Genomic DNA, 16,025 nt, shown 5'->3' with positions numbered 1-16,025 from the left:
TTGTTTTATTGAGCCTGAAACCATGGCTTTCAAACTTACTGGGAAGCCCCCTAAATCTAGTAATTTACTATTTGGTAAATGAGCTTATGCTTATGCTTTTTCATAGATTTTTAGAGTTGGACAAGATTCTGTAAATTAGCTCCTCTAAGCAGATCAGTTAGTGGCAGAGCCAGGGCTGAGCCTGGGCCTTCTAGATAATGCTGGGTTTTTTTTGGTTTGTTTTTTTTTTTGCTGCCTTGGGTCTTTGTTGCTGCATGTGGGCTTTTCTCTAGTTGCGGCGAGCGGGGGCTACTCTTTGTTGTGGTGCACAGGCTTCTCATAGCAGTGGATTCTCTTGTTACGGAGCACGGGCTCTAGGTGTGCAGGCTTCAGTGGTTGCAGCACGCGAGCCCTAGAGGTGCGTGGGCTTCAGTAGTTGCAGTGCGTGGGCTTTGTAGTTGTGGCTAGCAGGTTCTAGAGCACAGCCTCAGTAGTTGTGGCGCACAGGCTTAGTTGCTCCACAGCATGTGGGATCTTTCCGGACCAGGGATCGAACCCATATCCCCTGCATTGGCAGGTGGATTCTTAACCACTGCGCCACCAGGGAAGTTCCAATCATGATGTTTTTGTTTTTTTGTGTATTTGTTTTTTAAAAAATAAACTTTAAATTTTGGAATGGTTTTAAATTTACAGAAAAGTTGCAGATAGAGTACAGAGATTTCCTCAGTACCCCTCATCCCACTTCCCCTACTATTAACATATTACATTGCCATGGTACATATGTCAAAACTAAAACCAACAGTGGTACATTACTGTTAATTGAACTCTAGGCTTTATATGCATTTCACCAGTGTTTCCTTTATGTCCCAGGATCCCTTCTAGGCTACCACACTACATTTAATTGCTATGTCTACTTAGTCTCTCTAGTCTATGATAGTTTCTCAGTGTTGCTTTTTTTTTTTTTAATAACTTTGACATTGTCTAGGAGTACTAGCTGGGTATGTCTGATGTTTTTCTCGTGATTAGACTGGGGGTATGGGTTTTTGGAAAGAGTACCACAGATGTAGAATATCTTTCTCGTCGCATTTATCAGGGGTGGTGGGGGGTACATGATGTCCACATGCCTTCACTGGTGATGTTAACCTTCATCACTTGGTTAAGGTGGTGTTCGCCAGGTTTCTTCACTATAATTTCCCTCTTATCCTTCTCTACTCTTTGGAGAGGTAGACTCATGCTCCTTTTACCTTGTATTCTGTCTTCCTGTCTATCTATTGGTTTTTTTTTTTTTTTAAATATTTATTTATTTATTTATTTATTTATTATTTATGGCTGTGTTGGGTCTTCGTTTCTGTGCGAGGGCTTTCTCTAGTTGCGGCAAGTGGGGGCCACTCTTCATCGCGGTGCACGGACCTCTCATCATCGCGGCCTCTCTTGTTGTGGAGCACAGGCTCCAGACGCGCATGCTCAGCAATTGTGGCTCACGGGCCCAGCTGCTCCGCGGCATGTGGGATCTTCCCAGACCAGGGCTCGAACCCGTGTCCTCTGCATTAGCAGGCAGATTCTCAACCACTGCGCCACCAGGGAAGCCCCTATCTATTGGTTTTTACATTCTTACTAAGCCTTAAATTTTTCTGTCAGGTAAGTTCTTAGACTGAAGGTGGTCTAAATTTTTGTCAGTAGCATTTGTTGGATCCTCATTATGTGAAGAGTTTTTGGCACTTGGAGATTTATTACACATCTCTCTTTCTTTCTCTTAACATGTTCACATTGCACTGAAATTAACTTTTTACATGTTTGCTGCTTCTTCTGTTGGGTTGTAAAAATGAGAGATCTCTTCACTTCTGTATTTGTAATGCCTAGCACAGTGTCTGCTGGCTAGAAATTTTTCAGTAAATGTTTTGTTGAACTAAATTGATGAAGGAAACCTGTATTACTTGGAAAACACAACAAACATCTGATACTTTCATCCTAGTTTGCTATTATTAGAAATTAAAACTGGGAGTTCAACTGATTGAATAGACCAACGAGCAAACAAAACTCCTTAGGAAACTCCTAAAATACTGGTTCTCAAAGTATGGTCTCCCATAAACAATGTCAACATCACCAGTTAACTTATTAGAAATGCAAATTCTCAGGCTGTACCTCAAACCAACTGAATAAGAATCTCTGGGGTTGTGTCAAAAAGCCTGTGTTTTAACAAGCCCTCCAGGTGATTCTAATGGCCAGAAATTTTAGAAATACTCCCTAAAAGCATAGAGGATGAAAAAAATCAAAGAAAGAGAACAGCTAGTGGTAATTGACTGCAACAGTCAAACTAGTCCCCTCTTTCCCTGCTGTCTCTATCCATGAGTAAGCTTAGGTTTATTTTTGATGCATTTACCTTGAAATCATCAAAAAGATATATGAAATGCTTCTTAGTTAAGTGTCTATCTCTAGCTGTGCAAATGCATTTGCTAGTACATAGTACATATCAGTTTAAAAACTAGTTGCTGGCCAGGGTTTTTTTTTTTTTTTTTTTTTGGCAAGCGTTGTACATCATTTGATTTAGTTGCTGTATTTGTTTCAATGACATGCTTTGATTAGGATAAAGTACAATATAATAAGAAAACAAAATCATAATTCAACCGTATACTGTTCACTTTTTCTATTTTATTTGGTGGAAAAATTTTTGACTTCAGTTTTGTCAGGAAAATTATTTTCAAGGCAACATGAACTTAGTAATATATTTTTTTAACTTTCAAAAACTGTGTTGTCTGTTGGCAGCAGATGGCTGACATAGCTTTTTTGCTTCAAGTGTCCACTTTTCCAGGAAATGACTCCCATCTGTAGCAAGAGGAATGCTGACCTTTAGTGTGCATGTTAGTCACTTCTTTTAGCTCAGTGCCAAGCTAATAATATTACATATATTGTGAATTTGGTTGAAAGTATGTGCTAGCCAGATTGTTTTCTTTCTGGAGTTTCAAGCTTTTGGAAATAGAAAGTTTGTGGGGTTTTTTGTATTTAATAATTAAAAATAATTTTAATAGGTAATACATTCTCATGGTTCAGAAATCAGTACAATATAAGAAGATATTCAGAGGAAAAAAACGTCAGTCCCATCCTTGCCATCAACTGCTCCATTTACACCTACTCTATATATTCTTATTTATCCTGCCTTTCTTGTTTATCCTCCTAGAATTTCTTAATGGAAACAGAAACAGATATGAATAATTATTATCCCCTTACCATAAAGGTTACACATTATTATTATACATACACACTGTTCACCGCTATACTTTTTTCATGTTAACATAGTATCTTGGATATCTTTTCACACAGAGGGCTCCATGATTCTTTTTCTGGTCAGCTTTATTAAGGACGACTTTACATACAATGCACTGCATTCAATTTAAGTATATAATTTGATGAGTTTTGACAATTGTATATATCTGTGAAGGTACTGCCGCAGTTAAGATACAGAATATTTCCCATGGATTTGCTTTTTTTTGGGCGGGTGGGGGGTTTGTTTGTTTGATAGTATTTCATTGTATGGGTATACCATAGTTTTTTAAACCAGTCTTTGCTGATGAGCACTTGGGTGCTGATACAAACAATTCTATAATTAAAAACCTATTTCATACAGCATTTCCTATGCAGGCAGGTAGAGGATATCTGAGGATAGACTCCCAGATGTCAAGTTGCTGAGCCAAAAGGGAAATAAATAATTTGGTAGATGTTGCCAAAATACGCTTCAGTAGTCTTGGTACCAGTTTGAGCTCTCACTAGCAATGTACGAGAGTGCCTGTTTGCCTAGTCTAGCTAACAAATTGTGTTATGAAACTTTGGACTTTTGCAATTAGAAGGAAAATGGTATTTTCATATAGTTTTAACTTGCCGTTTTCTTGGGAGTGGAAGTGAGCATATTTTTATAAGTTAAAGGATGGGCCATTTGTGATATATACTTTTCTGTAAAGTATCTGTTAATACTCTTAGCCCATTTTCTTACTGGATTTTGTGGTCTTTTTCTGTTAATGTCTAAGTATTCTTTTTTTTTTTTTTTATAAATTTTTTTTTTAAATTAATTAATTTATTTATTTTTGGCTGTGTTGGGTCTTCGTTTCTGTGCGAGGGCTTTCTCCAGTTGTGGCAAGTGGGGGCCACTCTTCATCACGGTGCGCAGGCCTCTCACTATCGCGGCCTCTCCTGTTGCGGAGCACAAGCTCCAGACGCGCAGGCTCAGCTACCGTGGCTCACGGGCCTAGTTGCTCCGCGGCAAGCCCAGACCAGGGCTCGAACCCGTGTCCCCTGCATTGGCAGGCAGACTCTCAACCACTGCGCCACCAGGGAAGCCCCAGTATTCTTTATATATTAGGGAAGTTAATTCTTTCTTTGTAAATATTTTTTTTCCCAGGTTGTTTTCTTTTGACATTACAAGACCTTTACTTGAAGGGTGTGTGTCTAAGTTTTCACTGCTTAGGATATCTTCCTAAAAGTTGCTTAGTTTTGATGTATTTCCTTTTCTCCGTCCTTCCTTTCATCTCTCCCTCTTTTCCTCTTTCTTTCCTTCCCAGCCTTATTTCTTAATAAAAGGATTTGAGGCAGCTTGAGGATGCTTTTTTGTTGAACAATAATCAGTTCATGGGTGGATGTTGTTAAATGATTTTAATATATATGACCGTGGTTCATCTGTTTTGAAGGCCATGTTTTTGGTATACTGCGCATTGGAGAAAGAACCTGTGCCAGTGTCCTTGCCTCCAGCCTTGGTGCCACCTTCTAAGAGGAAAACGGTCAGTATATCAGGCTCTGTGCGGTTGATCCCCTCTTCAACATCAGCCAAGGAACCTTACCACTCCTTACCACCTGTAGGCATTTTACCTACCAAAGCACCATTAAGACAGGTATAGATTTATCAGTGTTAAAAGACTTTTTTTAAAAAACAAAATGCATGGCATTTAACAGTTGATTGCTTGATGAAGATGGAAGGAGCAATCAAAGGGATCAAAAATTCAGAGCTCCCTCTGGTTGAACCTATATAATGTGATGTCCTAGAGAAGACAGATAATCCTCTCCTGCATTTGGCCTTACTTAGGTCATATGGATGTTTCATTGGCTTTGCCTTGATCTACCTGGAATTAAAGTTGGAGAAAGAAGATACTCCATGTTAATCTGGCATGCTTGCCCTGGCAAAGTTAATAGATGTTTTGTTTGTTTAATCTCTAGTTAACTCTTGATTCTTTGGGATCAAATTTTCCAATTTGGGGTTGTTCAAGGCCTTTTTTTTCCTACAACCTGCTTCTTGTTAGGTTGAGTAAAGGAAAATAAGGACAGAATATGCAAATCAGCCAGTTTGGCTACAGTTAAGAACGGGGAATGAAACTATAAAAAAAATGGAGATTTAGAATTATCTGAATCTTTTGTTTATGTAGACTCTCCTAGTTACGCATCTTAATGTGGTCATTCGTAAGTCAAGAGTTAACTGTGCTTGAATTTACTCATTACTTAAAAAAAAGTAAAATGGGCATCTTTAAGTATAGTCCCTATAGCTAACCTATATTTTTATTCTGTAATTTTCTCTTCATCACAGCATTTCAATTGGGGTGTGATGGAAGTGACACACTGTTGCTATAGTTAGTGGGGTAGAATTGCAGAGAATTTGTGAAAATTACTGTCATGGGCTGAAAGAGGGACACTTCAAAGTTTGTTTCATTTTGGTGAAAATACTATATATATATTTTTCCTGTAGTGGGTTGTATCCCCTGCAGAAAAAGCTAAATATGATGAAATCTTCTCGAAAACTGATAAAGATATGGATGGATTTGTGTCTGGATTGGAAGTCCGTGAAATCTTCCTGAAGACAGGTTTACCTTCTGCCTTACTAGCCCATATTTGGTAAGACTTTATTTAAGTTGATTTAAAAAACAAATATGGTTTTGTATCAACTCTAGTTTTGTAGATTCTTATTTTTTAGGCATTTGTAAGTAGGACAGTTTTTGTTTAGAATCCTTTGTAGAGAAACATTTAAGTCTGATGATTTCTTCTGGACAAAAGCTTGAGAATGGGTTACCTATAGTTTTATTAGATTGACGGTGTCAGTTAATGGTTATTAGAATGTTAAAATCCAGCATTGGTTTATATCAACTAATTAAACTTCAGTTTTTAAGGGAGAATCCAAAATTCTGAAATTTAAACAATATAAAACAAACCCAGAATCTTCAAGGTATACTTGTATAATTCTTTCTATAGGGTATATGTATACTTTTATACCTTTACGTGGGAACTATACACTTGGTCCTTAAAAAATGACAAGCTTTAGTGTCTCTAGTGAATTTCACATTAAATGAGATAATATAATGAAAATGCTTTTTATAATGTGCCTGCTGCCAATCCACCTGACTATACCGAGGTTAGTTATCATGAGGTTTTCAAGGGGCAGCAAACATCAGAAGTGGAACCATATAGTTGCAAAGAGGAACTTAGAAAAGAACAAAGGACAGCAGATCTGCCTTAAAAGGAACAAGAACCCAAGACTGGGAGAGATTAAATATATGTAACTAGTGATAGCTGCCACTTTCAAGTGCCTAGGCTAGGCACTATGCTGAATAAATGGCAGCTGTCATGGGTTTGCTATTATGCCCAGACTTTTTATGTACTTTGTCTTTAATTCTCACAGTAACCTTGCAAGATAGGTGTAATCTCTACTTTATAGATGAAGAAACTAAGGCTTGGAGAGGTTAAAAAATATGGCCAATGTCACAAGAAGAAATAAGTAGAAAAGCTGGAATTAAAGGTTTCTTTGACACCGTAGCCCATAGTCTTTTCGTCAGGCCACATTGGTTTTCAATGAATCAAACAGATCAGGACTTTAGAAAGCTGACCTTAAAAAAAAGGGGGGGGGGAGCAAATAGAATAAAACATTTGCTGTTTCTCTTCAAGTGATTTTTGTAAAGGTTTCCAGATTGCTGCCTTCTCTCCACACGTGATCTCCATTTGCAGCTGTTATTTTTCTTTGACGGTGATCCTGACATCCTCCTACTTCAAAAGTTGTAGGAAACAAGCCGACATGGAGTATTTTGCTTGTTTTAGAATCATTCTAATGCCACTAATGAACCAAATTTGTTGAAACTTAGGTTTCATTTTTAACATCTTTTAATGTTGAAAATGTTGGGAGTAGAGAATGTTGGAATTCTTTGGCCCACCACAGCTTTTACTCTGTAGCGGTTCTCGAAATCGGTAAGAAAGCACAGAGCAAACCCAAATTAGAGGGCCCTGCTCAGCACCAAGGTGAACAGTCTCTTTTTCTTACCATTTTATCCGATATCTCTCTTCCAACATTTCAGTGAGTTTTTGGCTAGCCATAAGTTGGTATGACTTTATTTTTCAATTCAACTGGTGATTATTTCAAAGCTACATAGTCATATTAATTTTCCCCTGGATTTTTAGAATGGTAATTGTGACATTTACATACTGTTCATTTTGTGTATTTGTACAGGGCATTATGTGACACAAAGGACTGTGGGAAGCTTTCAAAAGATCAGTTTGCCTTGGCTTTTCACTTAATCAATCAAAAGTTAATAAAGGGCATCGATCCTCCTCACATTCTTACTCCTGAGATGATTCCACCATCAGATAGGGCCACTTTACAAAAGGTAAGAAAACTTAAAAGAAAACCTTAATGCATTAACAGAAAAGAACAAATGCTATGTCAGGTGACAGAATCGATTTGTATGGAATAGTGGAGAAAATGTATCTGGCTAGAAACAGAGCAGTATACTGTTTGCGGTTTAATTTGTGCCTATAAATATGTTGGAATACCTTGTATGATATCCTTGGGCTACAGCTCATTTATCCCACCATTCATTACACATATGACAACCATACTTTCTGGTCTTAAAACTGGAAAATGTGGTCTTGTTTTTCCCCCGTGGATTTGTGAATTAATTTTTATGAATAGAGTGTAAATTTTAAATGAAACCTATAAGAATTAAATTATTGCATTTCATTTGATAATTCACTCTTGGAGAAAACAATACAGATTTGAAAACAAAATCTAGGAGATTATGATTGCTTGTTGTCAATTTTACATAAAAAAAAAAAAAGAAAAGAAAAACTTGTTCAGGAAAAGTCTGTGTGGTTTTTGCCATATAGATGACCCTCTATTCCTGAGCATACAACCGAATTTCATATCTGAACAGCTAGAAACAGGTTTTCGCTACTTTTGGTTCTGGCCAGCAGTGGGAATTTTCAAAACTACATGTTTCAGTAATGCTGTACTTTGATTTTTCTCTTCTCATCTAGAAACCCTTCCTAATATTGTGGTTTATAATATCTTGGCCTTATATTAGAGCTTTAAAAGGACTTGCATGCTCTAGTGGCTGTTTGCCCTCCATACTTTGTGTCTTTAAGTATCTTGTGACCTACAAAGTAACCATGGATGTGGTGATTCTTCAGAGTTACATATATAGGAGTTGTCATGTATTTGGTATCAGGAGAGTTCTCTTTAAAATGTCAGTAGAATGTCTTGCATTAATTTTGTCACATAGGTTAAAAAATCCCATTTTAACAAATCTAGTAACAGTCAAAATTGGATTTTTTTCCTAAGTCAACTAAATGGAAATTTATAGCCACTAAGTATAGAAGTTATGTATAAGAGTTTTTATTCTTATTTTCACGTTAAGTAACTACTTGATTTTATCTACTTTGTAAGTGTTTTGGGGGGAGCATTTTGTGAATTTCTGAAATTTCTTTTGATGTAGGACATGGGTTCCTAAGTTGTGAGAAGGCTAAAAGTGATGCCACCCAGAAAGATAAAGGTTACAAATTTGTATTTATGCCCCCTGCTCTAACTGTATCTCAGTGTATGGAACGCTGTGTTGTCTCATCTCTTTCACCTATGTAGACTCTTTTTTCCTCGCTGCCTTCATTTTATACCCACTGAGTCTCCACCAACACAAAATACACATACAGCAGAACTTTCTGAGCAATTGTTTGTTCATTGAAGTCTCTGTAACTTAGTAGACACTTCGAGTTGCATCTGCTCTACAGAATTTTCAATTAAGTAGATTTACTGAAGTCCATTCACTAGAGCATAGATACTTCCGTCCATGTCAGATATCAGTATATTCATTAAAATGGGATTTTATCACTGTTGTCTTATCTATAACCAAAATTTTAACCTTAAAAATTAAAATTTGCATTTGTTTTGTCTTTCAAATAATCTCTTTTCTCTTTATAATCTAATTTTTTTAGAACTGCATTTTTTGCAGCTTTGACTATCCTTTTTTGAATGTTGCTTTTCTTTCTGTGTTTTTTCTAGTTTGGACTATTTTTTCCATTCTGCAGCACTCTGCTTTCGCCTTTCTTGTACTGTCAGTTTCTTAACTCTACTTTCTCAAGGTAGAGCTTTACTTTATGCCTTTTTTAGCATTATGGTTTTTGGTTTACAAGATACATTTTGAAATTAGAGGTTGTTTATGCCTCAAAGTTAATGCAGAGAAAATACCTAAACAGCATGCTTTTGTCACATGTCTGTCACTTGGTCCTTGTGTGCATTTTAACTTGCCTTCCCTAAGCTCTCTGATCCACTTAAAATCACCAAAGTGGAATTTTTGTGTAATACACAAAACAAGGTGAGAGAAAATATTTTGCAAAAAGGGGACATGGTACATTTTTCTTCATATGCCCTTCTTATACTTTATATACTGTTAGCCGAACTTTTTCTGTGCTTCCTGATTGCATGTTATTTTATTGCTCTAGAACAGGAGTTTAATTTTTGTGTCAGCAATTGAGAGTGACACAAGTACACTTATCAGTACCAACTAAGTACACTAATCTTCATTCTGGAGTCATCTATGGTATTACCTTATAACTTGTTTGAAGTTAAACTTATTTGTCTCACTCTTCTTATTTGATGATATTTTTAATAGTGAAAGACTGTTAATGTGAGTCACTTTTTTTGAGTTAGAGTGACAGAACAGGTATGGGAGTCCTGAGTTTCTTGGTTTGCTTGCACCTCTGATAGCAAATTTCTCAGTAGCACTTACATGATGTAAGTTACTCTTGGTGATAAAAGTGAAACTAAGTGCTAATTTTTCATTTTGTTCGCCTTTCAAATTGTCTGGCCAGGCTTAATTAGCTCATAAGTCAAGTTTGGGCAGAGTGTAAAATCCTAGTAAATACTTGTCACATTCAGAAACCCACTTTAAAATTTCTGACTTTTAGAATGATAAGGGTCTATGTGTCAGTGAAACACATAATAGTAAAACATAGTAAGAGGTATATTTGGTACAAATCTGTAATTAATATTAAAATTGAGAATAGAGTTAATTGAATCCTAACGGATGAGTTTTGGTATTGATAGTCAAAACAAAACAAAACATATGAGGATGGTTATGCAGTATAGCATAAAGAAATACAGAAGGAATTATTTACCACATTTTATTGATGTACCTGTTTATCAAGTTGGCTTTTAGGGTAATGGTTTCATTTACCTAAATGATCTTAATATGCAGGTGCCAAGGGGCATGATGTGAAATAGCACTTGAATTTGATTAGAAGTCTCCTGATCAATATCGCCTATTAGCTAGCTGGGTTCAACTTTAAGCAAGTCATTTAATATGTTTCCTTAGCTCTAAAATGGGGTTAATAATAATATCTGCCCTACCTACAGACCAGTTTTCAGATTAGTACTTAGTAAATTTGTAAACCATTTATTAAATGTGAGCAGATAGGATACTGTGAACTTTTGTTCGGTTTCTTCTGTTGTGCAAGTTGGTGACATACCTTAAGTTCACAGCAACATAAGTATAATACTAAGTTTTTATGTTCTCCTAATAAGGTCCTCAACATATTTTAGTTTTACATGTTTAGGCCTCAGTTTAACATTTCCTAATGATGATCATCCTGTTATTTGTCAGTTTGGTTGTAGCATTGGGTGTAGGTCAGGTGTTTGAAGGAGCAGTTATCTTTTTGTCTTGACTTCAGCCAGCTATATAAGGCATCAAAAATGGTTCACAAAGGGGACTGAGCCAGGGTGGAAGCAAGTCATTGGGAGCCTTTCCAACTTTCAAGAGCATATTCTGTTGAGGAAGTTAAGTATAATAATAGCTTACATTTATAAAATATCATAAAGTTTGTAGGGGGACTTCATATGCAGTATTTATTTAATTTTTAAAGTGGGCAGGCAGAGATTATTCCCTGTTCTGCAGTGAAGATCATGCAGCTAGTAAAAGAGCAGAGCCCAGAATAAACCCAGCTAGGTTTTCTAAATACAGATACCATTCAGAGACTAATTTTGACACCTCCATTATTTAAAGAAAACCATATGTAAAGGATGTCATATAAGACAGTTTCATGTATGGTGATATTAATATTTACTATGGAACATGCTGAGCGGTTGGTTTTACTTTAAATAGACACTGAAAGTATTTAATAAAAGTAAATACTTGTTGAATTAAATAAGATCAACCACCATTTATTTAATACAAATACAAATAAATCACAATTCACCTCCCCAAGAAATTTATGCTTCAGTGGAGGAATTAGTTTATAAATCTGATATCTGCTTTACTGCAACATTCTAGACAGGCTAAGATCACGTGATGAAGACATTGGGATCTCAAGTGGTGGTATATATTATAGAACAACAGCTTTTAGAGAGTTTAAGGGAAAATGTCTTAGTATATAACTGCCTGTGTGTGTGTGTGTGTGTGTAAAATTGCACTAGATAGGGTTTTCTTAAGTGAATTAAAAGTGTTAGTAATACCATAAAATATGTATCCATATAGTGCTTTTAAACATTTTTAATGCTTTGCCACATGCAATTTTATAGTAATAATGTTATAATTGTGAACTCTTTGTTTTTAGAACATCACAGGATCAAGTCCTGTCGCAGATTTCTCTGCTATTAAGGAGCTAGATACCCTTAACAATGAAATAGTTGACCTACAGAGGTATGTAAAGTAAAATTATACCTGATTATATAAATACATGCACACACTCTTTTCTGTTTCTAATGTATATCTTGGGTAAGTACTACTTTATTTGGTTAAGTACTATGGTTCTTAATATGGTAATCAGTGTACCTTATTAAATCTAAGGCAAATAGAAAGCCCAGAGATAAACCCATGCATATATGGTCACCTAATTTACGACACAGGAAGCAAGAACATATGATGGAGAAAAGACAGCCTCTTCAGTAAATGGTGCTGGGAAAACTGGACAGCTACATGTAAAAGAATGAAATTAGAACACTCCCTAACACCATACACAAAAATAAACTCCAAATGGATTAATGACCTAAATGTAAGACCAGGCACTATAAAACTCATAGAGGAAAACATGGGAAAAACTCTCTGACATAAACCACAGCAAGATCTTTTTTGACCCACCTCTTAGAGTAATGAAAGTAAAAACGAAAATAAACAAATGGGACCTAATGAAACTTAAAAGCTTTTGCACAGCAAAGGAAACCATAAACAAGATGAAAAGACAACCCTCAGAATGGGAGAAAATATTTGCAAACGAAGCAACAGACAAGGATTAATTTCTGATATATACAAACAGCTCATGGAGCTCAATATCAAAGAAACAAACAATACAATTAAAAAATGGGCAGAAGACCTAAATAGGCATTTCACCAAAGAAGACATACAGATGGCCAAGAGGCACATGAAAAGATGCTTAACATCACTAATTATTAGAGAAATGCAAATAAAAACTACAATGAGGTATCACCTCACACTAGTCAGAATGGCCATTATCAAAAAATCTAGAAACAATAAATGCTGGAAAGGGTGTGGAGAAAAGGGAACCCTCCTGCACTGTTGGTAGGAATGTAAATTGATACAATCACTATGGAGAACAGTACGGAGGTTCCTTAAAAAACTAAACATAGAACTACCATATGACCCAGCAATCCCACTACTGGACATATACCCTGAGAAAACCATAATTCAAAAAGAGTCATGTACCAAAATGTTCATTGCAGCACAGTTTACAATAGCCAGGACATGGAAACAACCTAAATGTCCATTGGCAGATGAATGGATAAAGAAGATGTGGCACATGTATACAATGGAATATTACTCAGCCATAAAAAGGAACAAAATTGAGTTATTTGTAATGAGGTGGATGGACCTAGAGTCTGTCATACAGAGTGAAGTAAGTCAGAAAGAGAAAAACAAATACTGTATGCTAACACACATATATGGAATCTAAAAAAAAAAAAAAGGGTTCTGAAGAACTTACTGGCAGTACAGGAATAAAGATGCAGACATAGAGAATGGACTTGAGGACACGGGGAGGGGGAAGGGTAAGCTGGGACGAAGTGAGAGAGTGGCATGGACATGGACATATATACACTACCAAATGTAAAATAGATAGCTAGTGGGAAGCAGCCACATAGCACAGGGAGATAGCTCGGTTCATTGTGACCACCTAGAGGTGTGGGATAGGGAGAGTGGGAGGGAGGGAGACGCAAGAGGGAGGGGATGTGGGAATATATGTATATGTATGGCTGATTCACTTTGTTATAAAGCACAAACTAACACACCATTGTAAAGCAATTATACTCCAATAATGTGTTTAAAAAAAAATAATAAATCTAAGGCAACCTTTAACTGCAGGATGTACTATTATGTAGCACTGAAAAAAGAAGAAAACACTGCCAAATAAACAATGGCATTCCAACAACTATAAGGTGCTATTTGATTTTGGACAGTGAAATAGGTATCAATATATCTTGGAATGAATGAAGTACAGTTTTCTTTTTTTTTTGGAAGTTTTTTTAAAATTTATTTTTGTTGAAGTATAGTTGATTTACAATGTTGCGTTAGTTTCAGGTGTACAGCAAAGTGGGTCAGTTATACATATATATACCTATTCTTTTTCAGATTCTTTTCACTTATAGGTTATTACAAAATATTGAGTGTAGTTCCCTGTGCTATATAGTAGGTGCTTGTTGGTTATCTATTTTATATAGAGTAGTGTGTATATGTTAGTCCCAAACTCCTAATTTGCCCCTCCCTTTCCCCTGAAATACAGTTTTCCTCCAACTTCAGACATTTGAATAACAATAGGAAAAAATTATTATTTAATACATTGTATGGAAGGAATGTTAAATGCAGACGCCATGCCAAGAGCTTTCATAACTTGTTATCTCATTTGATCCTCACGAAAACCTTGTAACTTGAGATAGATATTACTGTTCTGTTTTATAGGTACGGAGTTAAGATGCTTAGAGAGGTTATTTTACCCAAAGTCATACAAACCTGTAAGCAATAGAACTAATACCTGATCTCAGGACTGCTTGATTTGGAGTTGGATTTTCTTTCTTATACTCACGTACTGTGTAGAAACAGACTTGAATACAATTAGATTTGAATCTAAATACAGCAGGTCCTGTTGGTATTTCCTAATTCCCTTGTTCCCTAGAAACTTTTTATAGTAATACTCATTGTAAAAATGACCTCCTAAAATTACTTTTTAAAAAGTGAGACCATTTTTCCATCTACAGGGCATTGGATTTAAATATCATTTTACTTACACAAACATTTTTTTTTAACCTTCACAATACTTTAAAGCAGATAATGGCTGATACTTTATTTTGTTGATGATATTGAGACATAAGGGGATTAAATGATTTAGCTGGGTTATATGGCAAGAACTTGGGAAAGATCTTTCCTCATCCATGAGACTACATTGAGATTATTGTAGAGAAACTTAATTATGATTTTTTTCAGTTGCAAGAAAGAACTCAACCCAGACTAAGAGTGAATTTATTTACTTGTGAAACTAAGACCTCCTAGAGGTAGGGATGGCTTAAAGCATAGCTTCGTACTGGGGCTCAAATGATACAATCAGTTCTCTTGCTCTCTCCATTTCTTGTTTCCACTTCCACTGCATGTTTCCATTCTCAGATAGGCTTACCTGTTATGTTGTCAAGGGGGTTATTGCACATCTGAGTCTCATGTACCTATTATTTCAGATTTAGTGGAGTTACTCTCTTGTGGCGGTTCCTGAACAAATCCTAAGATTCAATCTGATTGGACTGGTTTAGGGTCCTACCTACTGAAACAGTCAGTGGCCAAGGCTGTATTGTTTGCTGACTTGTCATGAGCTCTGTCCTGAGCTGCGGGGTCGGGGTGGGGGCAGCTAGTTTGCCACCGAGACCACATGGAGGAGGGGGTATCCCCACATGAAAATTCTGCCATAAGGAGGAATGAATTCTGAGAGTAAATGTCTATAGAAAGCAGTATAGCTTCAAATCCACAGTAATTTCAGTGATCGCCCTTAGTATCATCTGCCAATTTGAACAGTATGTCTTGACATTCTGTAACCTTAGTCTGGGCACCTTTTTAAATGGGATTGTTCAGTTTTTACTTATCTGCCTTCTACTGAATTCTACCAAATTCTATTTCCAGCTCAAAAATTGGCCTTTGCCTATTACATAAAGCTTTTAGTATTGAAATCAAAAAACAAACGAATGAAAACAAACCCTTGGAGATTACATAATCCAATTTCTTTTTTACTCATGGGGGAAAAAAATCAAAGTCATACTCAGGTCAGCAAAAGTGCTGGCTGGCACCCAAACCTGGTTGTATAGTTCTAGTTCTACATTTTTTTCTATTATATAAGACAGCTTTTCATTAAGATTTAGAACATTTTTACTTTGGTTTGAAAAAAATGTAAACATTTGATTACTCAGTCTATAATGGTGTATAGACTTCATTTCATATGGTCTATAAACGGCCCATTAGCATTTTTGCTTGACTTATGAGAAATGTGCATTTAATAATAGCTAGATTTGGGTCTTCCCTGGTGGCGCAGTGGTTGAGAATCTGCCTGCCATTGCAGGGGACATGGGTTCGAGCCCTGGTCTGGGAAGATCCCACATGCCGTGGAGCAACTAGGCCCGTGAGCCACACCTACTGAGCCTGCGCGTCTGGAGCCTGTGCTCCACAACAAGAGAGACCTCGATAGTGAGAGGCCCGCGCACCGCGATGAAGAGTGGCCCCCGCTTGCCGCAACTAGAGAAAGCCCTCACACAGAAACAAAGACCCAACACAGCC

At 36.5% G+C, this 16,025-nt stretch overlaps 1 protein-coding gene across 3 annotated transcripts in view; it reads left to right on the top strand.

Moving 5' to 3' along the window:
- Positions 1-16,025, top strand: part of EPS15 (epidermal growth factor receptor pathway substrate 15) — a 171,970-nt gene that overhangs the window by 65,999 nt on the left and 89,946 nt on the right. For 2 of the 3 annotated variants that reach the window (XM_036862600.1, XM_036862620.1), the window contains exons 9-12: positions 4,656-4,856; positions 5,702-5,847; positions 7,448-7,604; positions 11,821-11,906. In XM_036862600.1, coding sequence (XP_036718495.1) covers positions 4,656-4,856; positions 5,702-5,847; positions 7,448-7,604; positions 11,821-11,906 — 590 coding nt within the window. The remainder of the gene's footprint in view (positions 1-4,655; positions 4,857-5,701; positions 5,848-7,447; positions 7,605-11,820; positions 11,907-16,025) is intronic. The other variant, XM_036862610.1, reaches the window with a different exon arrangement.

Source organism: Balaenoptera musculus, chromosome 1 (genome assembly GCF_009873245.2).
Source record: "Balaenoptera musculus isolate JJ_BM4_2016_0621 chromosome 1, mBalMus1.pri.v3, whole genome shotgun sequence".
In the NCBI taxonomy this organism is placed as follows: domain Eukaryota; kingdom Metazoa; phylum Chordata; class Mammalia; order Artiodactyla; family Balaenopteridae; genus Balaenoptera; species Balaenoptera musculus.
This window is presented reverse-complemented; position numbering and strand designations above follow the sequence as displayed.